Genomic DNA, 27,084 nt, shown 5'->3' on the forward strand with positions numbered 1-27,084 from the left:
TATGTAGCTTTGGATTTCAATTTTGGATTTCAGGAAGGCCAAAGAGGAGATAAATTGATGCAGTGAGGGAGGACATGCAGATAGTTGGAGTCAGAGTAGAAGATGCAGAGAACAGGGCGAAATGGAAAACGCTGATTCGCTGTGGCAACCCCTGGAAAAAAAGGACAGACGAAAGGAAAAGAAGAAGAAGAAGGAGTAGCTTTGGATTTCATGTTAATATATTAGGTTATGATATTTGTTTTTCTATATTTACAAAAAACAACTCAAATCAGTAGTTTGGTGATTATAATCTTTGGTCACATATTTTAGTCATGAATAATATGTCATAATCTTTAAAGGCAATAACAATCATTGCAAAGTTTTCAGGAAACCTTAATCATGTATGTCAGGGTGCTTGAATCTTTCTCAAAGATGTCCTTGTGCCAGATTGAAGCATGTTCAAAATGTTTTGCAACAGTAATAAAAACACAAACTGCTGCGACTGATCACAGTGTTTTTGTCTTTGCCAAGCCATGCAGGATCATTGGAAGTTTGAAATAAGTTAAAATGCCATTAGTGAGGGTAAAGAATAGAAGCTGCTCTCTAAATGCATACAATGCTTTGCCACAGCATTAAAGCATTATGCATGTTTTATTGTCGCAGTTGATTAGTGTGTTTGCATCAGATGCACAGATTAAGAGCCAAATACCAGTCTAGCCAATGGCCCATATTAGCCCACCACAGCAGACATGAAACCCAACAGCTTGTTATACAACAAACCTCAATTTAATGCAGGCATTTTATGGAATATATAATAGTTTTTATAATCACAGCCCCAAAAAGACTTGACGACTTCAATAATATCCTCCTATAAGAAGTTTGTTTTATGTTTGAGAAACAAAGAACTAGGTGCATAATACAGACTTTCTCAATAAACAGTGAACAAAACAAGACAAATCCTGTTTTTGGAAGTTCACCCTTTGAAAAATGAAGTGAAATCTGAAATCTGGTGAACTGGCTACAGAACCATTTCTAAAATGTGCTCATGTAGAAACTGCGACTTGCACAGCAGTCCCAAGAAGTTCAGATTGACAGAAGTTCACCCACGGGTCACATCCCTTTTCTTTTTACTTCACTTCCTAATCTTTTAGGAACTGAAGATACCAGTGGTTCTGCAAATGAGTCTTTTCTTGGTTTTTAAAGACTGAAGCAGCCAAACAGACATTGGTTATTGTTGTCCATTTTTCTCTTTTAGCCTTAGTTGATTATCTGAATGATCTTTTATGTCAGTGTTCATCAATTATGCTTGTATAGCGGTTTTCTAGACCCAAAAGCATTTAACGCTATGGGTTTTGCTATTTACCTATTTACAGGAAGACTTCCTGGTGGGCGGCATAAATCCTCCAGATACTTTGAAAATCCTTTTCTTTCCATAATGTAAACATCTAATGCCATAGGCATCACACATTGGATACTTGTATTCTAAAGATCTATTTGGTGATGTTCAGTAGACCAGGTGTAAACCTTTACATGGCCACATCGCCCAAGTGGGCTGCCAGTTTATGATCATAATGGTTGTGTCACAGCCTTGTGTCACGTTTTTAACTTCAGAATCATGTAATTCAACAGTCATTCCAGGAGTTTCCTTTTGCAAGATTAGTGTTTTTTTTAACAGGCTCTGGCTACTCTTTTTGAGCAGTACCTGGATTATCAGGCAATTATAACATATAGAATCCGAGCTGAATGCCTTTAGACCTTGATAGCTCTGCTGCACAGTCAAACAGTGAGCCCCGGATGCTGTTCTTTCTTTTGTGCACTACCTCCACTGCACAGAGACGCTGCGTTAGCAAAGGCTTTACACACAATGGACAATCAATAGACCACCGCTTAAACCAGTGGGCTACAGTCAGTGGCACAGATGCCTGTGTCTGTGAGAAAACGATCCTTGGCTTAATCATCGATGGTTTCTTAATTGAACTGGCCTGTGGTCTTTATGGTTCCATTCAAGCTATGATATGTGTGTTTTCCCAGAGTAAGGGAGAGGGGGGGAAGGAGGGGTAGATGGGTGTATAGATTTTGGCTCGCATCAGTCTCAGTAATGTTCAATTGAAATGGAACCGTGACTTGTAGATTTTGTCCTTTGGCCAAAAGAATTAATTGTGTCCTTGATTAATCTAGGTTTTCTAGTATATGTACAAAACCAACAGCCCAGAACTAATGTTAACAACAAGAGAGGTTTGGCTTACCCCATAAAACAGTTCAATTTTCTCTTGTAATCTTTTCTTTGAATTGTACTTTGCTAATTGAGTAATCCATTGTTTTTCCCCATTTTTACTTGGTTTTACTTTAAAGTGTCATTTACAGAGTTTTGAACCAGTATTTATGCTTTAAAAATCATCTATTCCTTTCAGTTAAATCCAAAGTTAACTTAATAATAACTAATGATCTGTTTACACTCAGAAATGCCTCAGGAAGTGAAATAATGATTGAGAGTTGGCACGATTTCCTCGTGTTGATGAAACATGCTTCATCCTGAAAACAGCTGAAGGAATGTTCAGAATGTCCATGCTGCTTTCATCCTTGTAAATTTAGAACGTTTTCAAGAACTGTCCAAACACGCAGAACATACAGTATATAAGGGAACACTTGAAATGCGCTGAGGCTTTGGTTAAATTAAGCCCCACTGGGAGGTTACTTAAAATGAGTTTACCTACTGTGCAGTCTTTACTTCAAACCTTGCTGTGTCAGGAAACAAATATTCAGGGCCTGAGCAACAAAACTGAAGCACCTGACATAAAAGGGCCTATGAAATTCCATGTGCCGGTAGGTGGGCCCATGGTTTTTCACAGGATTTCCATTCACAGGATTTTTTGCCCCTATGTCCTTTAAAACCATAACCTCTGGGTACAGCACCATTTGATATTATTATGCTTTTGAATTTGTTATAAATATTTTATTATACAATTACAACAATACATAAATCCTTAGTAAGTTTATTTTAAATCTAATATTAAAAAAAAGTAATGTTAACTTTTGTTGATGCAAGTGGCGCACCTTATTATTATTATTATTATTCTAACATATGTCACACCTATGAATATATCAGGACTGGGTCAACTATAAATATTGTTAATTGTCTTCAAATTAGTTGTTTCATTGTAAAATAACAGTAGTTATATAGTCATAAAGTAGGTTTATAGTCAATAAACAACTCTGATTTTTAATTTATTTTAATTATACTATTTATTTTTTATTAACAAACTATAATGCGTTCTAGTCATGAGACTCTCTATGTACAGTGTATCAGTGGTCCCCAACCCCAGGGTTGCAGACCGGTACCGGTCTGTGGGTGAATTAGTACCGGGCTGCATATAAAGAATTCATAACTTATATTGTTTCCATTTGATTTATTATCTGATGCTGAACAATGATTTATTTTGAATAATTACTAGATTCTCTCTGCCGCATCTGTGTAGGACTCACACTCATGTCAACATGTCAACATTCTTGCCTCGGTCACATGTCTTACCTACGTCCGCTATCTTCTTAAAAGGTCTGCTCTGGCTGGTAACACAATTCATTACGGCTAAATTGAAACCCCCAAGCTAGCAAAATGAACAGAAAAAAAAACATTCTTGGAAAGTTTCTTTGCACAGGCTAAAAGGGCAAGTGAGGAGACAGAAGAAGAGCCTACGTCTTTGAAGAAAGAAAGCTGCATTTAACAGACTATTCCAGGAGTCCTACTGGCAAAATGAATTTATGCGACAGGTTGTTCCTACACAACAAGCCTGTGCTGCATAATACGTGGTGAACAGATCTCTAATGAGGTGATGAAGCCTTCAAAATGCTTTGCCATTCGGAGACCAAGCATTCTGCTTTAAAAGACAAGCGCAGTGTTACAAGGGCGCTGCTAATAAAGTTGCATACACAGTGTCTTAACATTTATTATTATATTTAGAAAATACCAGTCTTTATGCCGGGCGATCATTTTATTTAGTTGTATTTATCTGCCACACCTTAAAGGTCGGTCCGTGGAAAAAGAATTACAGATATTTTACCAGTGTGTGGCGCAGGAAAGGTTGGGGACCACTGCTTTATATTGTTAAAGGCTGGACTGTACTGCTACGTGGTCACAGTTTACCCTGCTGGTGTTGGCAGGGCTTCTTTGTTGGGATTAGCTAATGGTCAGACGGATCTGTCTTTGTCGCTCAAGGACGACCACAGTAGGATGTGACCCTTTGACCCACTGTCACATGACAAATCGCATACCACCTCACAGCAAGTGTTTTCATTGATGTTTTCAGTTTCTCCCTTTGAGCGCCAAGTGAACTGAAAATGGACAACATGTCTCTCTAAAAAAGCACTGCCACATTTCTCTGCCAGTGGTGTTGGGATTTAAAGCAACCGGAGCGTTTGATCTGCCATTTCTGTCTATGCCCAAATATTTCAGAAATGCATTCAGCAAAGATGGCATCCCAAAGTATTTTTCTTGCTTGCACTAAAGTTATAAGCAAAAGAAACTCTTTGGATTTTCTTTATTATTGCTACATATTTTGGTTTGTTTTTTCCATATAATCTTATTATGTTATAATCAATCCTTCTATCAGAAAATAATTTCCACCATTTTACAGGAACAGAAATCCTCCTGCACCTGGTTTCTCTGGGTGCACTAATGACTGCTTCTGCTTTCACTGCTGTTTTTTTCTAACTAGTAGCTGAGCTGCAGAAAGATATGCTTTAGCCAGGTGGCAGAGCCAGAGGCCACAAACAAACGTCCTTCTCTGCCCTGACCCTGCTTTTTTAGTTTCATAGCTGAGAGGACTAGCTGCCTGCTTTACATTGTTTCCACCTATTGCGTGACCTCAGCTGGAAACAGACACTTGTTTTCGGTGCCTGCATTCAACACAGACAGAGGAGATTTAGAGGGCTTTTACTGGACATTTACAGCCCCCTTAACATGTCATGGATATGTATAGCTGGTCATAACCTTACAAGAACACGCGGCAAAGGGTTTGATGACATGTCTTTCACACATACTGACCAGTATTCAAACTGTCTTAGGTGTTAAAGAGGTTATCACAAAATGTGGGAGAATTTTAAGGTAGCTGATATATTAGTAAGTGAGGACTGTGTTCCTTTCTGTTGTTGACCTTATCTAAGGTAACATTTACATGTATGCTGGCACCTTTAGAAATACTCTTTATTTTGCATGAATTCTATGAATTGTGAACAGTTTTTTACTGTTTGGAGAAAGTATTCAGTCTCTTTGCAATTGCACTGTCATCAATAATTTCATGAGTTCCTGCAACATTGGAATGTTTTCTGTCAACTGAGATATTTGAATATTGAGTACATTGGGTGAAAACGTAATGGGTCCTTCTGGTAGTCCGATTTTTTAATTTAATTCGAATTTTCGTTCTTTCTGTTCTAGATTTCTTTTGTGCAGTTACAGAAGCATCAAAACATAAAAATGTAATGTGATCTTATATGTAATTACCTGCAAAGAAGATGAGTGTTTTACTTGCTTGTTCACAGCTTAAAGAAAATGTGATGCTCTGTCTGCTAGCAAAGGTTAATTAAAGGTTGTAGTTTGCTGAGGGCAACCTCTACAAGACATATACTGTGTTGTTTAAACCCAGGATTTACACGTTTATAGGACTGACATGAAGGGAATTGTCCTTTAAGATAACATGGAAAATAGTGAAGAGACAAATATATCTTTAAATATTTTACAGTTTTGGTCAGATTTATTGGTGTCTTTTGCTCCAGACTGTGACATGCTCAGTCCGTTCAGGAAGTGGAAAAGCATCAGTGAAACAGGAAGAATCTCTTGACGACAGAGCTCGGTTTTCTTAAAAGCTGTTTTTGTTTCTTGAACTGGGCGTTGTTTTGCTTCATTTTGCATGGAAATCATTGTCAAAATGTGTTCATTGAGAAACGCTTTTTACTTTAACTGGTGCTATGATGTATTTCTTTTTTCTTAAGAACTACAGCCTTGACCTCCTGAAGTATTCTTTTTCATGCAGCTTTGGACTAGTTCTCTACAAACTCCCCTCCAGTCTGTAAATTTAGACGCCACTGGCCTTGTGCTTGGTAACACAAGCCCTGCAGAAGTAAAGTGATGTCACATGTTGTTCTTGTGTTGAAAGCAGAGACCAAGTCCTGGCTGAAGTGGTTACACACACTCAGCACTCGGCCACAGTGACGTGTTCCTTACAGTTTAAACACAGGGCTTGATTTCAGTGGTAGAGAAACTCGAATGTGCCAACGTAAAATGTTGATGCAAGAGTGCAGCTCACAATTGGCTCATTGAATCATGTTTCAAATTCCAGATCACATTTTTCCCCTTGTATGCAGGAATTATAATAAAACTTAACACAGAGTGGTTGTCAGCAAGCCATTAAAATGTATTGATGATTGAATTAAACGTGTTGATTCCAGAGTGTTATGACTTCACAGAGAGCTGCAGCTGAACAGGCTTAATCTATAACCAATATATAACCCATTTATTGCAGGTTTTACTATTTAATTGTGTAGATAAATGTCTGAAAAATGATGAAATGCCACAGTGGTTCAGATTTGTTTCTCTAAGGAAACACTGGAACATTTGTAGTCCTGTCATTGTCTCATATATCATAATCAAGTCTCACTGTTATCCTGATATTCATTTATTTAGTTGGCATCATTGCATATTTTGCTTTGGATTACACATGGATTTTTAGTGTTAACCAAAAAAAGTGTTGTATCATTATTATCTGGATAAGTGTATTTCCAAGTGGCCTTAAGGGTCACATTGTCTTTAATTGCCTGCATTCTGATGCTGATGCCTAACATGTTTCAGTCCCCTTATGTTCACAGGTCAGATATATTTAAAATATGGGAGAAAAGAGCTCTCAAGTCAAAGCTCTCTAAGATTCCACTGTCCTTCAGAGCAGAAGGCGGCAGACATCATGTCGTGGAGCAACCACAGTCTTTACATAACTCAGCCCTTAGACCCACGTTGCTGCTCAAAGCGCTTAAGGAATAAACTGTTTGTGATGTGGAACATTTACATGACCCACTTCTTAATTGCTCAAATTTCAGCCCAAGCTGTCATTAAGAGCTTCATCACATAGGAAAAGTTTGGAAATTCTGGTATTTGGAAAAACCTACATTGACATTTAGTTAGAACTGCCTAAATCCTTAGCTGACACTCCAGTAGACTGAGGTTAGATGTCACTTGTCAGACTCTAAAGATAGGTGTTAAATGTCTAAATGTAGACCAGACCTCTATGTGTTTACTTTTCAGCTCCAGTCTGTCGTACTGTATAATCCTCTTCTTACAAAGCTGCTCAGACACAAAGTGGATCAGATACAGAGCTGATTAATTTAGGTGATTAGAAATCACTAAACCCCAGTGTGCTTCTTCTCCATGCAGCTAATCCTTGTTTGTAGCAGTGACACTTAAAAATGGTTGCCCTTGCATGAGGAGGGTCTGATCCAGTCAATGTTTTGAATTAGTATGTTTGTATGTGTGTGTATGTCCTTATTATCTGTATTATATTTTTACAACGTTTGTGTAAATCTATTTCAGTGTTTCTGCAAATCTTTTTAAAGCAGGTGGAAGTAATGGCTAATAAAGTAATTGCATGTTATGACATGGCAGTGTTTCTGGCAGTTCTTCCCATAGATGCTGTGCTTTCTGCATTAGAATACCAGAGTTATTTTTATGTGAATACACTGTTTATGGACAACATCAACAACTTTCTCTATGGCGTTTGAAAAACATCTTTGAAAGGGTAACTGTAATGTTCATTGAACTGGTCCGATGCAGCTGATGCAGTTATGCAGATGCAGTTAGTCCTGGGTAACTTCAAGTGATTCTTTCTACGTACAGCACCAGTTATGTTGTAGTCTTTCTAACATTTTCTACATAACCAACATACTGAAAGTAAATGAGAGAAGGTAAGATTTAAACAAGTCTCTTAAAACTGTGTTTTTAGTAAAATGCATTGTTGAAAGGCTTTCAGTAAGAGTCAATAACATTGATGCCCTAAAGTAATATTCTTTTACTACACAGTCGGGCACTTGTATTCAAACGAAGCTTACTCATTTGTATTGTTAGCAAATACACACTTCGGTGAAGCTTAAAGTAAAAGGTGTGGGAAGTGAAGGTGATTAAAACATGTCAAGTCATACCACTGTTGGCCGGATGTGTCCCTGATCCCAATGTCTCTCTTCATGCCTTAAGCAAATTGTGGTTTGTCAAGAGCTGTGCTTTTGTTACTCATGTGATTGTTTGTCATGGGAGCTGGAATAGGTAATTCATAATGATCCAAGTACGAACACATCCAGCTACTTTTGTTAATTGATATTTTTTGATTCTGTCACATGTGTAAACTCATTGGCTATTTCTGACTCTTCTCAAGTGTATGGTCTCACTAGAGCTCAAGAAGGAGATGAGTGAAAAAACATGGATAGACATTGTTTCTCTGTCATACTTCAGCGATAAGCAACACTGTTGTTCCACTTCCTGTGTGCAGTGGAGTGGTTCGGTGTTGAATATCTATCTTGTTGAAATCTTATCTTTGTAATTGGTCCCCAAGGGTTTGTCTAACCTGTGGTTGGTCACGTTTTCCAACTCTTTAGCCTTTCGTTCCCCTTTTGCCCACCAGGGAAAAGGTCCGTTCATTACCAAGATCTTGATGTAATCAAGCTCACGCTGGAATGTTTGACAGTTTTTCCGTGCTTCCTTACTTGTGGAAGATGGTGTAATTGGCTTCTCTTGGTTGACCTATGTTCTCTTTCACATTGATGTAATGTCAGTGACAGTCGTCCATTCTGTTCCTGCAATAAGGCTGATTTTTTGGAGTTTTTTTGCCTTAACCAAGCAATGACCGTTCAATCTGAGTATAATTTATGAAACCCCATTAGCTCTTCTGTTCCCTGGACCTTGACCGTGCTAATTGACACTTGCCTTGTTTGACCTCAAGCAGCCATCAGCTAGCAGACCATATGGCCCTGTAATTTCTTTGTGCTTAAAATATGCCCGTTTAAACCACACCCTTTTCATTAATCATTCATCACCACAACTTGTATATAAATGTGTTTGATGCTCCTGCAGTGAAGCTTCTTGGTTAAAGAAAAAAACTAGCCCTATTTTTAACAACGCTGTGATGCATGTACAATCAGTTTAGCGAGTATTTGCTTATTGTGCATACTGGTTGATTCTGTTAGCAAACATTCCTAAGAAATGCTCTGAATGCCACTCAGAAATAACAGTTGGCTCTTGTCTGAACTGTACAGCACAACACAATAGACACCGATCGGTCACATTAACAAAGGAGCCGCGCAGTGTGATTCAGACCGAGGGAATTCTTAAGGTCCGGCATTTCATGGAAAAAACCCTTTCCACCTAAACATGTGTCAACAGTTATTAAGCAGCATGAATAATTGATTTGTTTGTCGATTGTTTGCTATGAAGTTTTTGGTTTGTCAAAGTGTATGTGACTCAAACTCAGTCCTCTTGATGTATCACTTAAGTCTAACAGGCTGCCTGTGTATGTCCAGCAGACCACCACAGATGGTGTTAATGTTGCCCCAAATAAAGACTGTATTTGATTGTAATTGGATGTAAAGCTGCCATCTATCAGTACGTTTCATATGTTTTTATGTGAAGGACTTTACATTAAGTCTTGTTAAATTCACCAGCGAGTAAAGTGTGGAGCAACACAATGATTCCCTTTAAAAACAGCTTCTTCTGCTTGTCAAAAACTGTTAGTCACTCAGATTATATATTCCCTGCACAAGCCAGTTGGTTTTAAATTGGTTTAGTTTAACAGTACAGTTAAACTAGTACAGTGTTGGATATGACAAACAGACAAGAACAAAGAACTGCATTTATAAAGCAGTGAAAGGTTTTTTCTTGTTTAATAGATGATTATATAAACACTTGTCTGATAACACCAGGTGCTGTTCATGTTTAAACTTCCAGGTAATTGGGAATATTTGTAATCTCAAGGAAACGGAAATATTTCTGGAGTTCTACCAGACCAAAATGGTGTGGCCTGTTTCTTTTGTGCTGCATCCTGAGGATGTAGCCTGACCCCCATCCATGTAAAAGCTGGGGCTTATTTTAGTCTGAGTGAAGCGAAAGGCGTAGGGTGGGATCATAGGGCAATCCTGTAAACAGGAAACGCCCATTGAAGACAATGTGAACAGCATGCAACAATGTTTTACAGATGACTAACTAACCGTAAGCAGTATGACACTGGAATCCTGTACAACTTTTGTTTTAGGACTAAATTAGTGGACAGTCATGCCTTACACATCCAGGTTCCAGAGCCCACTCTATTTTGATGACAAACCGTAAAGAGACGTGAATGAACTGTTGTCTCAATCCCTGTCTGGAGAGAACATATTGTTCTAGCCAGGAAGTCTGGAGATTTTAGGTTAAGACTCCAAACATGGGAACACTGACACTGCCTAAATGTATTTAAAAGAAATTCTGTTGTATTTAAAAAATATATTGTTATATTATTCAGATTAATTTTATGTGATTTTTCATATCTTTTAACAGTTGAAGTAACATCTGTTTAGCATGTTGTACAACAACAACAGCACATACGGTTTGATGTAAGATTCCTTGGAAACAAACAGCACGCTTCAGTCTTCCTCTGCTGACCAGACTGTGTTTGTGGCCTTTGGGGCCCAAAAAGAGAAATCTGGCTCACGGTCCTCGTAGTGAAAGACTTTCTCCCTTAGTTCCCTAGCAACCAACAGCAAGAGGAGAATTCAAATGCTTGAATTACCTCATGCAGATGGCCAGAAGAGAAAGATGCATTATTGAATTCAAATTTTTTGTAGAAAAGTGGAAATTAATCCACGTAAGACCAGGGGAAAAAACCTATCAATACAGTCAGAAGGAAAGCACTGTACATGGACAGTTGTAGAATTTATCCGTGTATTTGTGTCCAGTTAATTGGATGAGAAAAATGGGGGCAAAGGTAGACTCAAGCTTATTTGGATCGTTTTGACCACCAAGAAAGCTATTATTTCCCTGAAAAGATTAGAGCCTGCCCCCATACCCCATATTTGTTTTCCATACTCCGTCGCCCCTCGCTCTTATTTTGAGCACCAGTGAATAGATTTTTATGGGATGTTGTGCAATTTTTGTGATCATTATGCGGCTTCTCTTTGAGGCCTTTGTCTGGACGAGATGAAGGGAGTTTCATTTGGCTGGACGGTTGGCTTTGTTCCCGGGTGCAGACCTGCTATGATGAGGTTCAGTGACAGCGTTGAGAGATCCCTTTGTGTCCAGCATTGGTACAAGTCAAACCCCCAAATCCACACTGAGCATTGTCTTGGTCAGAGCTGCATATTTATGTTTTTCAGTTGGAAAGACAATGCAATACAACAGAGTTACATTGCATATTTAGAAATGACTGTAACTATTTTATTATTCTATCTGTATACTGTAGCAAACCACTCACAACAATAAAGACTTTGTTGTGGTTTTCTAGCTGCTTTAGGTCCATTGATTTACACTTGTGTGTGAAATGTGCTATATACATATATTTGTCTTGCATTGTTTTACCTTTACACCAAAACCAACAGGAATTAGCTGGTGCAATTTAACAGAGGTGGTGCAGTTCCAGTTAGTTTGGTTCACATCCATGTTTGATATCAACAAAAAACAAAACAAAACAAAACAAAAAAAAACAGACTCGGAAGGTAATTACTTTGGGTTGGAATAGTTTAAAAGAGAACCTGGAGGATGCTCTGAAGTTAACTTTAGCTGAGGCCCCAGTTCTGACTCTCTTGTTAATTATGCTGACCCACGGCAGGGTAACACAGATGAGTGCTGAGGCTGTGTTTACATTTTGCTCCAGTAGATGACTGAATGAGGTTGTTGTAAGAGCTGCACACGGTCACAGTGCAGCTCTGTGGTCACTATCTGTGTTGAGAGGCTGCAGATTGATGGACAATGCAGATGCTTCAGTCAGCTCTGGCCTTCAGTCAGCTCTGTACTGGAATCAAGTGTTAAATAGTAGAGAGGAAACTTTAACTCTGCGTTACATTGTGTATGTCAGCTCGAGGAAGCTGGTTGTAACCCACCGTCTTTTTTTTTTTTTTTTTTTTAAGAGAGTGATAGAGAGAATGGCTCAAAATTAGAGCTCCTCACCCTTCACCGGTTAAAATAAAATGTGATTTTTATTTCATTTTATTTGAGACTCATGCCCCCAAGGTGTCTTTGACAAAGATAGATTATGGGCCCTGCCCTTACCTTTCCTCAAGCTGAATGCTGCAGTTCAAAAGGACAATAGATGTTGTCTTAAAGTTTTTTAAAGAGACAGTCATGCAAACATACTTTGTTGTGCAAAATTACAGTGTCAGTGGAAAGAAGAAGTAGAGAGAACAACGTTTTGTTCCCAACTCTTTCAGGCAGTGGTGCAGTGTTGTGTCTCAATATTTACTGCAGAATCTGAATTTCTTACCAGTACTTGCCGATGGAGACATAAATGCCTCACTTTGTACATATTTGTATAAATCACACAGATAGTAGTAATATATTTCCCCAGCACCTCATCGTACTGTGAACAATGCAGCCACTCTATAATGCTGAGCCACTACTTCCACATTTCCTCATAATTTGTTTCCTTTCTAACTTTGTACTGCAGGGAAATTCTGCACCTTGGACTTTGCACTTACCTATTGTTTTATTCATAACACGAACAAGCAGTACCTCCTCAGTATTAGTCAGACAAATCAAAATGTCACTTTTTTTAAAGTAACCTTTTCAGATTTCTACCCTGCATTTTTTGTTAACAGAAGACAGAACAACAAAAAACTCCCAATATTTCACTTTAAGGACATTTTGTTCTTATTTTATGCAAGTTGAATGCAGCATCAGACTGAAGCAGTTGGCTGCTGCATTAAGTTACTTGCAACTGCTTTTCATAATCTCTACAATTTGTTTTGACATTTTTAAGTGGCACTCAAACTGGAAACCTCATTTACACATGTTCATAGATAGAAGAATTCTTTTCAACTGGGACATTTGCTTATACTTCAAACCTAACATGTGTGTCTGATGGATGTCGTGCACTGATCAAAGCAGGACGAGTCTAGGAGGTCAGTGGACCTTTAGCATGTATTTGTCATGCCTACTGCCAACATAAATTTTCTTGCACATATGTGTTTTTTATCAGTGCCTCTACCTTAAACAGTTCCTCCTTCAATGTGTTACGCCACAATAATTGCTCTTTATCTCCTGTCTCTTTGTGCACCCTGTAGTAGCCTGCTTCTAATTTCAAGCCTCTGGAGACACAGTGCATGTTTTGTTCTTGAGAGTTTTAAACTGGCAGGCAACTCAAGTAGGTGCTGTTAAGCTCATTCACATGCCTGCCTGATTCCTGTTCCAGCCAGCCACCGTGTCCACCAGCTGCCCGGGCATGGTGAGAAATAAACAGCAGCTCCTAAGTGCCTTTAAATTTTACCCACAACTACAACATCATTCCGCTCCCCCACCGCCACTTCAGCCTGCCATCATTCACGAGCTCAATTTATTCAGTGAATTCCATCAAGCTGAAATAAAAGGGAAAGTAGAAGGTGGACGGCCGTGTCGGATGCCTTTGTGCAGACGAAGTTGTTGAGTTGTATTTCCCCTCTAATCATGTCTAAACAGGTGGCTGTAGAAGTGTAATTGTTTAGCCAGTGATTGATTTGGTGAGGGACAAGGAACGGTCTGTGTGCCCGTCCAGCTCCAGCCCCTGAGTGTAAACAAGTGCCTAATGTTAATGGGACTTCTAATTAGCTTTCTATAGCGTGTGCCAATCCATTTTGTATTTTTAATGACTTTCTGTTGTGAGAAAGCAAGATTTGTGAAATCATTAATTGGTCATTTATTTCCATAAATGATTAAACCCCTTTTTTTCTCTGTCCCTTGACTTTATGAATAAAAGCTACAGTTTTGTTCTTACAGTGACTCCCTTTGTTGGGATCCCACGCTGCGTCTTTAAAAAAAATCACGCTCAACCTTGATGCTCAGTCCAAACAGACGCAGATAGCAGTGTCAGTCGTTGTTTGACCTTGGTGCGATCCACAAAGCCTCCACCTGCTCTCTTACACAGAAGGCTAATGGATAAAAATACCCAGCAGATCTCACTCTCTCTGTCAATAGAGACTCAAGGACAGCTGCCAGCCTCCCTGTTTGTTAACACAGGGAATGCACAAACAAAGACAAGGGGATACACACATGCACTCTTACATAAACACACACAAAAACACACCAGGGCAGCAACAGCAACAACACCCACTGGAGCATCATGCTGCTGCCCCCGAGGTATGTGATGAACATGCACATTTGGGAATGAACTGCTGTTTCGGCTGCTTGGTGGGTGGGGGAGGAAGTTCTTCTTCTCTTTAGACCCACTTGGCAAACTGACACAGACATGCTGTGGCACTTCTGCTGAGAGGACAAGATATTGCTATATATTGCCATTAGCAGATTGTGCATCGTAGGCAACATGACCTTCCAACCTCTGGACACCGGTTGTCTGACTCCCAGTGGTCTGTTTATCTCATTACGCGCCCACAGACAGTTTATCTTCTCATACACACTGCTGCTCCGTCTCTATGGTTATTCTTTAGGACTTGCTTTAAATAGTCTCAGAAATTGATGTATGCTTTTATTTAGACAGCCTGACAAGGGTGAGACTGACGTTTAATGTCGCGTAAGTTGTGAAGCCATTGCAGTTACACACAGGTGTGTAAAATGTTTAAATAAAGGATGTAATTTGTGTTTTTAGGAAATTGAGAATATAAAAAAGAGTATAAAGAAATATAATGTTATGTCAAATGCTGGCATTTTTTATTTAATTAATAATAAAAACAGTCAAAACATTGTCTAGCAGTATCTATTGATACAGATTCCTTCTCTTCTTGGAATGTTATACGGCTCTTTTCATTGGTCGCTGAGTGTTCCAAGGTAGGGGTCCTGAATGGATTGGCCTCTTTTAGCTGCGTGTGTGTCTGTCAGCAGTGTGTGGACACTGAGACATAATCTAGCCAGTGTCATCCGAGGAATGTGAGCCTCTCCCCGACCTGACACACAAGACGGCTCCTGCACTGTCACAGTAACAGGATCCAGGAACTCCAGTGTGTTTCTATATGAGGGGGTCGCTGGCAAAGAAAGGCAAACCTGAAAAAGGTCAAAACTTCAAGGCGTATGCTGTGCATCATGGTGTGACAAGAGGGGGGAGGGGGGAGGGTGCTGCACAGAAACTTTGAATGAACATACCTGTAAAGAGATGACAAATGGAGATGACACGTCCTAACTGAGGACGTTGCTACATGTTTGTGTCACTTTCTGTAACCTTAATGACACAGTTGACGATTTTATCCTCAAACCTTCAGGCGGGATCATTATGAAGTTCAGAAGGTAGATGAAGTGACAATCTCGCCCAGCAGTGACAAGTGAGCAGTTGTTATAAATGTAGGCTGTCCACTCCCAAGTCACATTGGATTTTTAATTTTTGTAATTCTTAATTTTTTTTTTCTAAAACATTATTTTAATGCTCAGATAGTAGTACTGACCATTTATTCTCCTGGCAGAAAGTAAAGTCAGAAGCACTTACTTGCTTTAGTAAGGTCTAAAGCAACTGTACTTCACCCGCGTTATAAATATCATTACTTGGATGCAGGAATAAAGCAGCTTGCACATTCGCATTATTGGAATGTGCTAAATAAATATTTTCATAATTTTGTAATTGTTTTATTCTTTGAAACATTAATAATTACTTTAGGCAATTGCAGTGCAATTTTATTGAGCTTTAGTACATTGTTGTAGCCATAAATGCAATGCTACTTATATTTGGCATAATGATTCTTTTCGGTGTTTTAGTTTTTCGCCCTTGGTTTCCTCATTTTCGGTTTTGGCCAACAATTTTAATTTCACTGTGTATATGTGTATATATATTCCTTGCTTGGTTAGTACATGTCAGCTCCCCTGTCTTGCCCCATAAAACACTGTTCTTGTGACTCTACTGGGTCAACAATGCAGCTGTTGATGGAGAGTGTGTTCTGTTTATGCTGCTGATCAACACTGTGGACAGAAGGAATGATTACATTTCTCTAGATTTCACAATCCCCTAGTGAGGCGTTACTCTGTGAAAACCTCGGAGACATTCTTCACCAGTTTCCCAGCAGTGCCTACAGATATACATATGTCTCACAGAAGGCAGCCACTGTGGTTTCTCTGTCTCTCCGACTTGGCTCCCCCTGTATTTCTCTTTCACTTGGCTTGATAAGAATAGCAGAATAGCATCAGAGATGTGTCAGACTGACACTCTGATTTTACAAACTCAGAGAGAAGAGGAAAAACAGCTCACAATCAAACGTGCTACTACTTCTTGACATAGAAAGAAATATAATTTTAAAATGACGCTCCTGATTTTGACTGGTACCACATGGCAACAAGTGATGAGATTTATTGAGAAGTCATATCCTGACAACTCATCTAAAGTGTTCAGTCTTACTGAAGCAAATTCTTCTTTAAATAGAATTAGGAGAATTTAGTGTTGCATTAACCTGCACAAACCTTGTAAAAATGCAAGGCTCCACTCAAGCGGAAAAGCCGCCATGGAATGCATTATGAAACAATACGCACAACAAGAGGCTCCTGTTTTTTCGGGCCAATGAATGTATGTTGACCTCTAACCCAAATGGCCGGTGCAATAAATAAAAGTTCGGCACATTTCTATTGAAAACAGCTAATGAATATTGTACAGAACAAAAATTGGAATTACATTTCTGAACAGGATGTTTCACGTTACGTAAATCGGCTCATTTTTAAAACCATGCCTCATATTTCCTGAAAATATAAGCCATGTTCCTCTTGCACAAATGCAAACAGTAGGAAATGATGATATTGTCTACAAACAAAGCAAACCTGGATTTATTGCAGCAGGTGACTCTGTGAGGTCAATATATCTCTGAAGCAACACGCGTGCGTCTGGTTTTATGGTTTATTATACTTGCACAGTCATTTATATGGGATATAAAACACATCATCACGTGCAGTTTATTCCTCCAGTCCTTCAATCAAGACTGAGAGTTACAGCTCAGACTACAATACTGCAAGTTTTTGTTCATAGCTGACTGACGTTGACTGTCACTTGGTATATAGACGTCATTGTCACATGACACACACTCGTACATTTGTCAAGTTGTGCATCTGTTGCACATATGCTGTCCTTTGGTGTCAGCAGACGGGTCCCCTCTTTACCTGTGACTGCTTTGTTATTGCCATTGTTTTTTGAAAGGTGATGGCCCCTTGTCTTTTATGCGACTCAGCGGCATTTGATAGATGGACACAGGGGTCTGCTATCTGTGCTCAGCCAGACCCCAAGAAATAAATGGATTGGCCATTTGTGCCACAATGAAAAGGGCCGCCCAGGGAACATCTTCCTATTTGCCAAACTAACAGTGTTGTGTTGAGAGATTAGAAAAGCAAAGGTGTTTTCCAGCATGTGACCTTGGGTTTGGGCGTTAATTAAATGCAAGGTCAAAATTACATTAATATGCCATTGCAATGTGGAAATGGGAGATATCAGCACACTGTTTTCAACTGATCAGTTACATGTGTCACTTGTTACTTAGATAGCATCACTTAGGATATTGCAGGTGCAATATTTTGTATTATGGTATAATTTTAATGTACATATGGATAAAAATAAGTGACAATAATGAAAGACAAGCTAACTAAATTATAGCCCCAAAAAATAGCCATGGGTTTGTCAAAACGTCCTTCAAAAGTCAACAAAGATGCTCTGCTTTAATCTAATTAAAATCCTTTTAGATTACTTTCCAAATCTTGTCGAGTCACTTCTCTAATATATCTGTAGTTATTTTTGCTGTAACAAGACTCCTTGTGTGTGTGTGTTAAAATACATGTGGGAAAAACAACACAACTTCCTTGACCACCCCCCCCCCCCTTTTTTTTTTTACCCACTCAACCTTTTGCAACTCAGGCGACTGGCAGCAAGCCTGACGCTGCACCCTTTTCCTTTGGGGCCCAAACATAATAGGTGGAAAAATGGAGGATGTTGTGGTCAGTGTGTGTGTGTGTGTGTGTGTGTGTGTGTGTGAGAGAGAGAGAGAGAGAGAGAATTGGTGTGTATTCAGGCCCCGAACTGGAAGACAAGGCCTGCTATTGTTTAATTTGTATTCAGGAAAGGAAATGCCTCCACTCGTTAGTCTACATTGCGCCGCTTCCATCTGTCTCACAAATGAAGGTGTAAAGTGATGACATATTTTTGTCGCCCGCCAGGAAACTTTAGGGGGGAAAAAAGGTTTTGATTTCATTTCAAAAACCTGTCATTAATATTTAACAAAGACCAACTATGATGCGTTCTCATCACTATGTTTATCAGGAACAGCATCTCGGTCTGTTTTTCCTCTGGTGCAGGCCACCTGAGTTCTTGGAAGGATTTGTTTGGAAAAGGAAGAGAGGCAGATTAGATGGTGTTAATTGTTAAAGCCTGGGAGTTTGAACTGCATCCCAAAACCACAAAAGCCGAGAGGATTTTGTTGGTAAACAACAAGCTTTGTCGGCATTCAGAACAGAAAAAAAGTGAATTCTACATGCAGCCTTCATTAGGACTCACTACTGTGGGTTTATTTTATTTTTTACAAGAAACTAAATTTGTCTGGTTTTTAGCCAAGATTTTTTACACTTCATCTTAGTACTTTGAAGTTTAAGATCGGTCCATACTAACAGTATTTAGTATTTATTTTTCAAACAAGGCTCTTTTGGATTTGATTGTCAGAAAAAAAAAACATTTCCTTCTTCCTTTTCTCTATACCCAGTGATTGTGTTTGGTAGAGTTTCAAAGAAGACCGAAAGAAAAAAAAAATAGGGGGAAAGAAAATTAGACCGGAAAACGTAGGGCTCAGAGAGTGGTAAACTAAAGATGGGCTCCTTTACATTCTTTCCATACAGTCAATGTGAAATATTTGAGACTCAAGCCACAATTGATGGGTTTGCATATTTCTTCCTGCGAGGCTGCATCCTAGTGGCCCTGTTGCATTTACAGTGATGTCACTGTGGGATAGGAGGACAGAAAAAAAATCCCACAATATCTCCACCTAGTGGTGACTTTTTACATCTTAGATATACTGTATGACACAGACCCAACACAGTTGAATTTAATTTTTTTATCGACCTAGGAACATCATCTTTTGCTCAAGTTCTTCATGTCTGTTTTGTTTTATTTAGCTCTGTTTTTAACATCTAGTTTCTGTCTATGACAGCATGAAGTACAAATGTGGCGAGCCTTGATTTAAGCTTGGCCTCTACTGCGCACATGTACTTGTAGGGTTTATAGTTACCTTTCTTTGTTTGCTCCCTTTATTGCTTACATTCTTAACATAATATAATCCCAGTGAGTTATTGTCATCATGTAAACTGCATAAAAAATACAGAGATATCATCCCTGAAACACATATTACCATTAAAAGGACCTTTCACTGTTAAATATAGTACTACAATAAAATGTAAGTGAAAACGGCTGCACAAGTGAAGGTAATGAGGAGAATAAAGAGCATAACCTTGACCTACATACAATGGGAAATGACTTCCAGCTGCTCCGTTCTGCAGGGGTCACCGTAGCAGATTATTCTCAAAAAATTTAGTGCATTTGTAATGTTATATTCAGTTCCAGCTGCAAGAATTCAGCATTGGGTTGGCACTATATTGCTGGGTCTGAAGGTCAACTTCGGCTTTAGTGTCATTTCCGTGGTCATGACGTCATCGTATGGATTTGAACCTAAATATTTAGGGTGAGAGTTGAAATCCAGACTGTAGTAAAATGTGATGAATGATAAATATTTGTACCTAAGCGGTGTAACTATGACAGTAACAGCTCAGTTTATTGAGATAACATAATAGATCTTACTGCAAGGGTAAAAAAGTGATACATGAGCAAATGTTTTGTCATGAGAAGAAACTGAGAGAAGCTGAGACAAAGAGCTTTTGTGATAACAGTGTATACTGAGAGGCCCAGCCGAGTCACACTGTAACCTTTAGATCAGATACCAATATATGACATGTACAGATTTCATATAGGATTTAACAGTTTAATGGGTTTTCTAATGTAAACTTTACATAGTGTGAAGTTGATCTGTAACAATTAAATTAATCTGCACAAATCATCCACACAGTTAGTTGACAACCTGACATGTTTTTTATTTATTGTATCTCGTTCTGAGGTTACATAAAAACCGCTTACATTTTTATAGACGACGTGACTTGTTCTGTTAACCCAGGTCACCTTTCTTATTCACACAAGTGAAACCGTACTTTGGTAGTCCTCCAGTAGGCGGCGGTAGATATCAGCACATTGACAGCCATTGTCAGCCTCAGTCCTGTTTACAGTATTTCACTGACCTCAGACACTTTGAACATGAGGATTTAGTTAGTGTGATGTAACAGAGCTGCCGCTCCCAGGGCCAGTACACGTTCATGTCTAAGTCCACCTATTTGAAGCATGATTAGACTTTAAAGAACCAACCACTGGGTTTAAGTTTCAGAACATACTTTTGGTTCTCAGTGGTGTGTTCTGTGCTTCTGAAAGTCACGTGCTCATTTCTCACAGGTGGTGTTGTGTAATTTCACTACACATTTTTCCACTTTGTAGGTGTGGCCATTCTCTTGGTGTTATGTAATGAGATGGAGCTCTGACTTGGTCAACAGAACATTTGGAATGTTTTTCTTTTTTTCTTTTTCACCTTCTGACCAGACTTGTGGGCCTATTGTTTAGAGGTCAGGCTTAAAGTTGAACAACAACAGAGTTATTGCTGAAGTTTCTTTTACACTGAAGACAAATTAAAATGACAAACAATCCAGTTCTGATATTCTTACTGGTATGGTGCTATGGTTTAGATCTGTACCAACATGATGTCTTCTTAATTATAATCCTCTTTAAAGTGAAACTGACAATAAGAGGGAACAATGTACCAAAGCAGTAGTTAAAAGTCAAACAAACAATAAATATTCTTTAAATAAGTTTCTTCAAACTTTTAAGCCATACAAAAGTTTCGTATTAACTTTCAGCAAAACAGCTATATTTTAGCAAAAATGGAGACAGCTGATAGAAATCCCATAAAGCATGTGTAAAAGAACACGTTAATTAATTACTGTTTACTTTTATCAATTACTAATTTCCCCATTTAATATGAGGCCTTTGTCCTTTAACATGCACAGCCTACTGTTAGCTTTTTTCGAATTAAGATCACTTTGTATTAATGAGGAGCTAATGAGGACCTGCAACTAAATCGTAAACTATATAAACCTTCATTTATATGGAGCTGCTGATCTTCATAAGCCATGGTTTCACCTTTGACACCTGATGGTGACGTTCATTTCTTGTCTGCACACTATTGCATCCTCTATCAAGACTTGTTTGATTTTTGTGGTAACTAGTTAGTAAAGTCATCATAACTCCTATGATCATTTATTTTAGAAACCCATTCCAGCAATAGCAATAATAGTCGTTCTGTGTAGTTTTGTTTGTGATTGTCTGCACGGTGAAATCATCACACAGAGTCTCTGTTGTCCTTTGCTTACGCTGTCGCCGTGTCTACTTCTAGTCGCCATCGACAAAGCCGTCCCAGTAGCACAACGCACACACGCCTAGACACACACACATTGGCCGTCAGTGCTCCAGTGTGTACCAGTAGACAGTGGAGTAGCTGTGTGGGCTGCCAGCTCTTAGAGAGAACCACTTTGTTTCACCTCTGACTTGGATTCAGGCCAAACAATCTGAGAGTTGCTCACTGAGTCATTTGATGAAGTAATTGAATAGGGAGTTTATGCCACGCTGCATAGTTTTTGTTTTTTTTTTTTTCACTTTATTGCTTAGTATTTCAATGTGTAGTCAAACAAATCAATGTTTTGAAATGATGTCTGCGGTGTGAGAAGCCCATTTGTCCCCTGCAGAATGAATGACTGGCATTTTAAGTTTCAATTTTGGGCTGCATTAAAAAAGAAACATTTTCTAATACTTTTCTAACACTCGTATTCAAATGAATAACTACTACACTATAGAACCACTTAGTAGCAATAGTAGTATGTTTTGATACGTTTTGAAAAGAATATTATAAAAAATATTGTCATGTTCTATTAACTGTACCCTGAGTGATGAGAATGTCATCAGATTTTTGCTGCATAAAGTGACCTCCTTTCTCTTTTCTCTTTTGTCAGGACCTAGAAATTGTCTACTCTTACCTTCATGGGATGGAGGCCTTGTCCAACCTTCGAGAACATCAGCTGAGGTGAGAGTTGACGCAGCCCTGATAATTCAATAATACATTCACTAAAGATGTATGTTTAAAATGTAAAATAAATCAGCGATGGCTGGTGATGCATACTATTGAATCCATACTCATTCCTTTACCAAACTTACAATCCATTTTATAACAACAACAACCACATAAGCAGTGGTTGGATGTTCCCTCATGGAATGTGAGCCAGTCATACAGTTGTCTCTGCGTGCCCTTCTTAACCACATGAAGGCTGGAGTTATGTTGCTCCCTAAACAGCATTTTAGTACTCGTGGAGTCTGTTACTTTTTCTTGATGTTCATGTACACTGTACATGTTGCGTGCCATATGTAATGACATTTTAAGCACCTAGGATTGATTTGATATGATATGTGATAAGATTATTAATTTGAAAACTTTAATCATAAGTTGCAGTGTTGAAATTCTCAGTTCTAAGGCCCAGTTTTACAAATGACTTGGGTTGATTTTAAACATCCAAGATCCAGTAAAATCAACCTCAATCTTAACTAGCAGGAACATGCTGTTCTAACGCCCATCTAAATTTTAGCCTTTGTGCTTCCTGTCACTATGCTTGCCCTCCACTTCCACTCTGTTCTGTCTGGCAAAGGCTTTCCAAACAGTGCATGTCAGAAGCCTGTTCCCAGCATGCCTTGTGTGCATACATGTGGATTATAGTAGCCAGAGAACAATGTAGCGGTACATGACCCATGCACTGGAACATTCCTCTGTGTGACCCCTCGGAGGCCTCCCACCCTGCAGTCACTCTCCACTCCCTCCGCCCTGCTTGGATCCTAAGGAATGTCCCCGTGGTCTCGCGGGCCTACCACTACTGCCAACTTTATCTGAGTGGTTTTGGTTTTCCTATACTAAAAAAAACTCCCAGACAGACATGGCATCAACACAGGATTATTTTATAGATCTTTCTTTCTTTTTTTTTATTTTCATGTTGTATTTTTCCTTTGTTTCCTGTTCATGGAGACTTGTTTTTGGAGACATGACTGTTTAACAACACGATGGCCACCCTATGCTATTTTTGAAACCATTTGTGTTATGATCAGTCACTGTGTGTGTGAAGATGAGAAGTCCTGTCTGGAAACAGTTCAAAAGAAAACACATTTTCTCTATGTTCATATTGGAACGGGAAAATACAAAAATCTCAAGTTAAAATGTCCTCAGTTTAAAAATGTAAAACTAACAATATTTTTATTCACAAATTATTATTACAAATTATTGTTCACTGGATCCAACAAAAACAATGTTTGAGTAATTAAAAACTTCAACCTGTGAATAGAAAGTCACCGTCTACACTTAGTTTAGGTGAAAAACTGTCCCTAGCCCTAACTCTAACTATGACTTGAGTGCAATAAGTTGTATTTTAATTTGCGACTTATATGTTAAAATATATAATTTCACATTTTTTTATTTTCACACTGACAGCCGCGAAAGGGCACTCTAGGCTTGTGTACCAGTATCTGCTACTCCTGTACCACTGGTAATTTACATGTTCATTATTTTCACACCAACAGCTGCAAGAGGGCACTGGTGCTACTTATGCATTTTTTGAAACCAGTAAAGCAGGTTTACTCCTGTGGCTGCACTGATATTGAGGAACAACAACATCCATTTACTATTTGTAGTCTATAGATAGAGTCGGAACGCTTGTTTACAAATATATATGTATTTTTAATGTCACTCTTGCCATTACATTAAATGTCCTTGCACATCAGTTACCTTGAATTCCAAACATCAAAATAAATCATTGTTTTGGTTCTAATGTACAGCTTTAAACTTCAAGCACAAAATCTTTTCAGTAAAGATGTAAAAAGCTTTACATACAGCACACGGTAGATGCAGCCTGCTATTGTTTGTGGTCAGCTGGTGTGAATGGGCAAACGTGTGAAGAGCTTTTGACAGTCATCAAGGCCGAAAGTGTTATACATACATACAGACCCTTTACTGTTATTCTCTCCATTCAGTGCTGCAGGACAGCCTTTGTTGCTGCCTCAACACCTTAATATGTGTGTTCCCTGTAGCTGGATATAATTCTGTGAAAGATTGCAGAGCTTGAAATGAAATAACCAGTTTGAGGATGAACTTTATTATTTGATTCAGAAAAGCAATCGGTACATCTTTATTAGATTTAGCTTTCAATCTTTTTCTTCAATTACTATTTTGTGCCTCATCAAATGTGTATGTGTAATGTTTCTGTCTCAGAAGTAAAGTTTTCACTTCACTCTTCACCCTGACCATTTCTCACACTTCTTCTTTACATCTCCGCCTGCAGGATAATGTGCGAGACGGTTCGTTATGAGAGACACGAAGCCAACGAAGTGCTTTACTAGTAAGTATTCTGGTTACTGGTACTTTGGTGTTCTTTATCTAATCTTTATCAGTATGTTTACATTTTATCCCCACATTTCATGAACAGAGAAGCCAAAGCAGCAGGAGTGCAATAGGATAAAAAGTTAATATAATGTAAACAACTGAAGTGTTTTAATGTATAATGCAAACATTATTGAAAATCTATATACTTTAGAAAATTACCTAAATTTATTTATTATTGAAATCTATACCCAAGTTGGATCTTTGGGTTCGCTGGTCAAAAGTGGCTGGGATTTTAAAAAACACTGATAAAATGTACCATAATAGCAGAAAGTGTACCAAGAAAATTGCAAAAAAGTGAAAGAAAAATGTTAACCAGCTAACAACCAGGTACTTAACTTTTCAAGTTTTAGAAGAAGCACATTACCATTCCCATTGTTGCTTCAATAGAGGATCACAGGTTTGAATCCCACCATGTACAATCCCATACATGGTTAAAATAAAAGCAAGGATACAGCATATTAACCTGTTTGTTACATGAATAACTTCAAAATATCAAGGTAGCTATATTTTTACACTTGACTTGTATTCATATAGAATACATTTTATATAAAATATCTAGTAGTTGGGCCTTGCTCCATCAGTTCATCTGTAAAAACATTGAAGACCCCTGTTCTTAAGTAGTTGGTCACCAGGTAGAAATCAGTACCATCTGTGTTTTTGTGCCTTGTCTTATCAAGTGAAAGCTGCATTGGCAGCTTCTCGCGTGCGGGTATCTCTCTTTAAACACTGCCTCATCTGCATTTAGCACAAAGCACACACAGCAGTGTTTGACTGGCCACTCGGTGATGTCTTCCAGTGACCTGCAGTGAGAATTAAGACGGTAATTAACTCCATCAGGAACTCGAGGAGGCGCCTCGTCCCTTCTCTGTGCACCCAGGGGACTCTGGAGTGTATTATCTGACCCCTGCTTAATCTGCATTCCCTTTGTTTAATTGGGCCCCACACACTGCCATGTTGGTGACTCTTCTTCATCAACTCTTCCTCCGTATTGGCGTCTTAATCAGAACTGACACACACACATTCACCCACACACTTTTCATCTCATTAAATGTCAGAAATAATTAGAATCTCTTTAAGGACATGCTGTCTTTATTGGCTCATTTTGAGAGGACTGTTGCTATTAACACAACAACAACAATAATAATAATAATTATAATAATAATAATTACTACCTTAGGCTTCAAGACAATATTTTATAGGGACTTTTGAGCAATTAAAGTGATTTCTTTAATCTGACTTCATTTTTGCTGTTATTTTACCCCCAACAATGGTAAGGATATCATCTATATATTTTATTTACATATTATTGTTTACACTGCTAAACGTAGTTCTGTGACAATCAAACATTGCTCTGCAAAAATATATATATATATTTTTGAGGAACCCAAGTAAGTGTTCTCACTTGTTCTTACTCAATGACATCATGTTTTTTAATATATAAGAATTCAAAGCAGTAGTTTGAATTTCCTACATTTGATCTACTAAATAAAGTCTGTCATTTAGCTCCTTGTTGTCTCATCAAGAAAATCAAGGATTTAATTTGTGCCTATTTCCTTCCCTTTATTCCCTCTGACCTTTTTGTCAGTCTTGAGTCTTTGAGTGCTAATGTGTGTTTGTGTTCATCTACTCCTCTGTTTGTACGATGTGTTAACCTATAAAAGTCAGTCAGGGTTCTCGGATTAGATAAGGGCTGGGTGTTAACACAGCAGCATGGTTCCTCCTCAGTGGGGTCTCAATCAGTCTCATCACCTCTGGTAAAACACAACCCTCTTCCAGCCGCTCTGCATTTCCACCACCGTTGGTTGCAACCGTAATAATCGATGGGGGAAAATGAGGGCTTTAAAATTCAATGGGGTGAATTAGTGTTAAATGTTATATTATTAAAATGTCTACAGTGTTTTCATTGATATTTAATATCAGCCTGCCGTGAAAAAAGCCTATTTTAATAAAGTAATAAAGTCGCTTAAATGCAACATCTTTGTGACAGAACTGTGAGGAGCGTTGTAAAGTAAATTAACTTTCCTCAACAAATATTTTTAGGATTTGAAGTAAGTGAATATTTGCTGTTACTTGTGAGAATGTTTATTTGTTTTAGGCAAATTCTGCTGAACAAACATATTATTCTAAAAGTGGATAATATATGTTTTTTTTTCCCAAACGTATACAGATATTTGGGTAAAACCACCACAATTCATTTAGATGTGTTACTTAATGACCCCCTCGCCGTGTGCTGACCCCTGACAGCTGTCCTAGAGTAATGGTAGGAGGATAATGCCTTAGGAAGTGCTCATTTTGTCCAGGCCTCAGCTCTCGACGGCCAAAGTGCAAGCAAAACACCAACACACACACGCACATGAGCACACACTCAAATGCAGTTCCACCCAGTATGGCATGAAA

General features: G+C 38.5%; 1 protein-coding gene across 8 annotated transcripts in view; it reads left to right on the forward strand.

Annotated features, from left to right (window-relative positions):
- Positions 1-27,084, forward strand: part of rapgef2b (Rap guanine nucleotide exchange factor 2b) — an 83,980-nt gene that overhangs the window by 1,858 nt on the left and 55,038 nt on the right. For all 8 annotated transcript variants that reach the window (XM_025063506.1, XM_025063507.1, XM_025063505.1 and 5 more), the window contains exons 2-3: positions 22,223-22,293; positions 24,587-24,643. In XM_025063506.1, coding sequence (XP_024919274.1) covers positions 22,223-22,293; positions 24,587-24,643 — 128 coding nt within the window. The remainder of the gene's footprint in view (positions 1-22,222; positions 22,294-24,586; positions 24,644-27,084) is intronic.

Source organism: Cynoglossus semilaevis, chromosome 15, assembly GCF_000523025.1.
Source record: "Cynoglossus semilaevis isolate Cse_v1.0 chromosome 15, Cse_v1.0, whole genome shotgun sequence".
NCBI classification, from domain to species: domain Eukaryota; kingdom Metazoa; phylum Chordata; class Actinopteri; order Pleuronectiformes; family Cynoglossidae; genus Cynoglossus; species Cynoglossus semilaevis.